The following is a 5210-nucleotide window of genomic DNA, read 5'->3' on the forward strand; positions in this document are numbered from 1 at the left end:
AAACAACATTTGCTAGTTAATATAATTTGTGAAATTAACAAAAAAAAAATGGGAAAAGTAGCTAAAAGTATAGAAGCAATAAATATTTGTACGATTCTTACGACGAACCATTTAGAGTAGAGCTTGTAACGTAAACACATTAGTTTATTGCTCCGTACGAATTAGAAAACATCAAATTTCCATTAAAAAAGACTTAAAAAATGCTCTAATAAAGGAAAGAAAGAAGATCCCCCTCCCGAATAACATCGACATTTATGATAGATAATTTAATGCCAGAAGAGTTGCAGTAATTACAAAATCAAATTTCGTTTTTTTTTAAATGCAGTTTTAAAAATTAAACACTCGCACGAATAGTTATTGCTTTTGTATTTCTATCAATGTATTGTTTTTTCTTGTTCATTTCTCACTTATACAAAATACCTAATCTTTTCGAACTGTATCTATTCTGTATCTATTCTATTCTAGAGATTTCCGCGAATATGTAGAATATCATTGTTTATACAAAAAAGAAGTTAATAAATTACAATTTCACATAGTTCTTTTGGATATTGATCGGTGTACAAATACTTTCTGCACCCACTGTAAATCGACGTTAAGGCGACTCTCGGCGCGAAAAGGTATCGAAAAATTCGTATTGGATTTTTGATTTTCATTTTTGCGCGGTAAGCCGATATTACGATTGTTTGGAAACGGTAAACGGGCGTTCTCGTACCTTGACGGTCTCGACTACCGCTACGATCGACTTATCCCGTTTCGTATCGATGAATCTCAGATACACCACGTATATGATGTACGAATAAAGAACGAGGAAGGCGAGAGAAAGTACGAGGCAAATGTTCGATACGGTCATCCGATCGCCTGCGAAATCGTACGGCGCCAAGCCGAACATTTTCATGATGCATACTAAAGGATAAATCGCCGAATATAACGGTGAATCTGGTCCGCGATACTTTTTCCCTCGATTCTTCTTTTCCGCGTTCAATTCCACGAACGTGGTCTCCACGTCGAAAGGTTTCACGCGTGCCTTTGTGTTTCGAACGAGATCCTTTCTGGTCAAAGGATTCACAGAAGTGTTTCTTTCCAGGAACGCCATTCGTTTCGCGGGCTACTTTTCCGCCACCTCGAGCTGCAAGAAAAAAAGTATGCAAACGTTTCATTAGTCTTGGACACGGACGATTAAATCGTTCGATTCGATACGATTCGATCCGATCGCGAAACCTTTCGTTTGCCCAACGACATCAAAGAAATGGATACAGATAAACGAGGTCTTCTAACGAACATGTTAGCGATCGGTCGATATATTGATTTTTCGGAGACAACTGATCTACCGTTGTTTCGGCCAATGACCGGTTCTCGAAAGGTGGAGACAGCTGAGCGGGCCGAGTGGCGGCAAATCGTCAGTGGCTCCAAAACGAATATCCTATGACCGATGCGTTACCATCGGTAACGCATGAATGGGGCAAGCAACTTGACGTTGCATTGCTATGATTGGTGATATGCCATATTATATTAAACATTAGAATAAATGTTCTAGAAAGATCTGGTCACGGAATGGGGAAGGCTCTGCCCTCTGGAAAGAGGACTGTGTTGAAACACACGGCACTTACCCTAGAACTTTTGAATAAAACGGACGTATATTTCTTTCACAAATAATTTAAAACGAATATTTCTAACAAACACGATTCGATGCGTTTATCAATACCCGTCGTGTGCACCGTGCGCGATCTAAATTATACAGGAAAGTGTGACGATCCCACGCTCCAGCTGCCCCAAAGACACCCCAAGAGCCCCGGAAAACATAACTCTCGCTATCTCCGTGGTCCCTAATCAGGCCCCGAAGACTTTCGAACATGTCACCCCCATTCAACTAAGTGATTCCTGACGGGACACCGATATTCCGTACATGTAACGCCAATTAACGCAGCCATGTTAAAACTCCGAAAGATCACGTAGTCATAAGAAAACATATGTATAAATACCGCCTCCTACTCCAGAATGAAGCTGTTCTTGAACGACTTTCAACGTATCCACGTGTGAAGTTCTTTAAACTCCGTCTTCACCTACGTTTTTCTCTTTGAAGAGTGGCGATCCTTTTTTATCGCTAAGTGTCACATTCGGTAATTCAATTTTCCCGTGACAAAAGCGTGGACGCGTTATTGTAGCGAAACTTTCGTACATAGTCGATTCGAAAACATTGCGAGAGGGCTGCTGACTGTGTAAATATTATTTCTGTAAACACGTGTCGCCTCGCCGCGTCGCGCCGCGTATACGTATTCGCGATCGAACACGTTTGCCAGTTGTTTCTAACGGAAGAGTAGAATATTAATTGGTCTCGTTGTTACAAAAAAAATAGCTATTTATGTAAGTTGCGAAATTAACAAGAAAAAAAGGATTAATCGATAGAAATGTTGAAGCAATAAGTATTCGCACGACTGTTTAATTTATAAAACTTCATAAAAAAAAAACGAAATTTATATTAATTTACAAGTATACATATAATACTTCCTTCATGTACGAAAAGTTTAGTCGTTTTGTATATAAGTATTATATCACTATAAGTATTATACTATATACTATAATACTATATACTATAAGTAAATAAGTATTCGTACAAGTATGACATTTTTAAAACTGCATTAAAAAAAAAACGAAATTTGATTTTATAATTACTGCAACTTTTCTGGCATTAAAATAACTATCATAAATGTCGATGTTATTCGGGGTGAGATCTTCTTTCATTCCTTTATTAGAGCATTTTTTAAGTCTTTTTTACTGAAAATTTGATGTTTTCTAATTCGTACGGAGCAATAAACTAATGTGTTTACGTTACAAACTCTACTGTAAATGGTTCGTCGTAAGAATCGTACAAATATTTATTGCTTCTATACTTTTACCCACTTTTCCCATTTTTTTTTTGTTAATTTCACAAATTATATTAACTAGCAAATGTTGTTTGGACGATATCTATCTTAGAGACTTTCGAGAATATGTAAAATATCATTGATTATACAAGAAGTAGTTAAGAACCTACAATTTCACATAAAAGTTTTTTGGGAAATTGATCGCTGTACGAATACATTCTACACCCACTGTATACCATTCGAAAGAGCGTTAAATTTCCCATTTCTCTGATGTCAAAGCAAAGTTTATTACGTAGATTTAACAAGTGAAAAATGAAGTCAAACTTTATATTGTGAAAATTTTAAAAAATTTGACTTTTTCTCTATCCGTTTTTCGGTGTCAAAGACATAGTAGTTTGGCGGGCACTCCTCCGGAACAACTTCCTCGAAATCTCAGCTTTTAAATGGTATTGTCAAAAAAAATTGCACGATGGTATTTTAGCGAGAAAATGACGTTTAAATGCAGAAAATCGTTCAAAATACCCGCTTCCTAAATCAAAACTTATCGGTTCTTCTGCGTCGAAAAGATCGATTTCTCGCTTTGTGAAATCGATCGTGTTCCAATCTCCATATCCTTTATCGATACACCGAGGTTGATTTTGGTTAAATAGTCTCTAAAAACGAAAATTCTATGGATAAATGTTCAAAATCAATAATTATTCACCTCGCACTCAGACTCTACACACGGTTGGGAGAAGCTTGAGGTGTCAAAAAATCAGTTTTTTTCCTTATTTAGGGATGTCAAGTTAATTTCAAAGTGACAAGTCGATTTTTGTTGAAAAATATCGATTTTCACGTAAAAACCCACGCTTTTCTGCATTTGAACGTAATTTTCTCCCTAAAATACCACCGTACATTTTTTTTTGACAATACGGTTCAAAAGCTGAGACTTCGAGGAAGTTTTTCCCGAGGAGTGCCCGCCAAACAACTATGTCTTTGAAACCGAGAAACGGATAGAGAAAAAGTCAAATTTTTTGAAATTTTCCACAATGAAAAGTTTGACCTAATTTTTCACTTGTTAAATCTTCGTAATAAATTTTGCTTTGACATCAGAGAAATGGGAAATTTAACGCTCTTTCGAATGGTATACTTAGTTTTAAGTTTGTACTGTAATTTGATGGAGTTATGGTCGTTTAAAGAGTGCCAAGTCGAAAACTCAGAAAAAATATTAAAAGTGAAAATTCTCGAGAATAAGGCGACACAAAGAAAATGTCTAAGAGTAATTGTTTGTTGGAAATTTGTTCTAGAATTGACACCCTGCGTATGTCCGAACTTATACGTAGACACCCTGTAGAGAAGAGGTACGTCCTCACCGATTTCAATGATTTTTAAATATGTCTAGAAATCAACATTTTTAACAACTTTTTCCTGTACATATAACCGTCGCTTGATCTTAGTTTCAGAGATATTTGCACTCTTTGTTCAATTAAAAGAATAAATTAGTGTATCATATCTACCGTATATAGGCAAATATTCAGGCAAGTTAATTTTTAATCCTTTGAAAGTAATCCGTTCAGTAACTACGTCAGTGTCAAACTAGATTTTTTCTGAGCCTAAACAATCGCGTAAACAATCGCCGATTGAAGACTCCACGCTGCCGCAGACGCAGCACTATACGCAATATTCATTGTTGATATCTAGTAGCAATGGTATTTTGCAAATATCTCGGAAACTAAGGCCGAGCGACGGTTATATGTATAGGAAGAAAAGTTGTTCAAAATGTTGATTGCTACAGCATATTTAAAAATCATCGAAATAGGCGAGGATGTACCTGTTCTCTATAATTATTAAATACATAATAATGGAGTTTGTTTACGCAAGTTTTCGACTTATTCTTTCTCTCTTACGTCTTCTCTATGTAAATTTATCTTTCTCTTACGTAGCGCACCGAAACTACGTAAAAATTAGTATGCGCTCGATACATGCACATTTTCGAATTCAAGCATCGGTGGATCGGTGAATTAACAGCGCGAAACGAATCGCGCTCGTTCCAGCCGGCTATCTGTCACCTCTTCCGGTGCATGGAACGTGCGCTATCGATTTCACATACATGTATGTATATATATGTGTATATAGTATATATTACTTTCGTTGGAAAAAGAGGAAATTTTCGGCACGACCGGATCGCAAACAACCCGGAGAACTCGTATCTCGCTTGCGAATTCGTTACACCGTTTAATTTATTGCTCTACCGGCAGTCATTTATTTGCTAACGTGTTCGGACCACGAAACGTCGCGCCGATCTTTACAAATTTTAGATGAAGGCACTCTACGTTCAATAGAGATGAACTTTTTACCCTAAACGAAACA

At 36.7% G+C, this 5210-nt stretch overlaps 1 protein-coding gene across 7 annotated transcripts in view; it reads right to left on the reverse strand.

Annotated features, from left to right (window-relative positions):
- The window catches only part of LOC128881074 (uncharacterized), a 12748-nt gene that overhangs the window by 6494 nt on the left and 1044 nt on the right, over positions 1 to 5210 (reverse strand). For 3 of the 7 annotated variants that reach the window (XM_054131764.1, XM_054131762.1, XM_054131758.1), the window contains exon 2: positions 713 to 1126. In XM_054131764.1, coding sequence (XP_053987739.1) covers positions 713 to 1093 — 381 coding nt within the window. In that variant the 5' untranslated portion in view covers positions 1094 to 1126. Of the gene's footprint in view, positions 1 to 712; positions 1127 to 1979; positions 2456 to 5210 lie in introns of those variants that run through there. The other 4 variants (XM_054131761.1, XM_054131760.1, XM_054131759.1 and 1 more) reach the window with 4 other exon arrangements.

This window comes from Hylaeus volcanicus, chromosome 8 (assembly GCF_026283585.1).
Source record: "Hylaeus volcanicus isolate JK05 chromosome 8, UHH_iyHylVolc1.0_haploid, whole genome shotgun sequence".
NCBI lineage: Eukaryota > Metazoa > Arthropoda > Insecta > Hymenoptera > Colletidae > Hylaeus > Hylaeus volcanicus.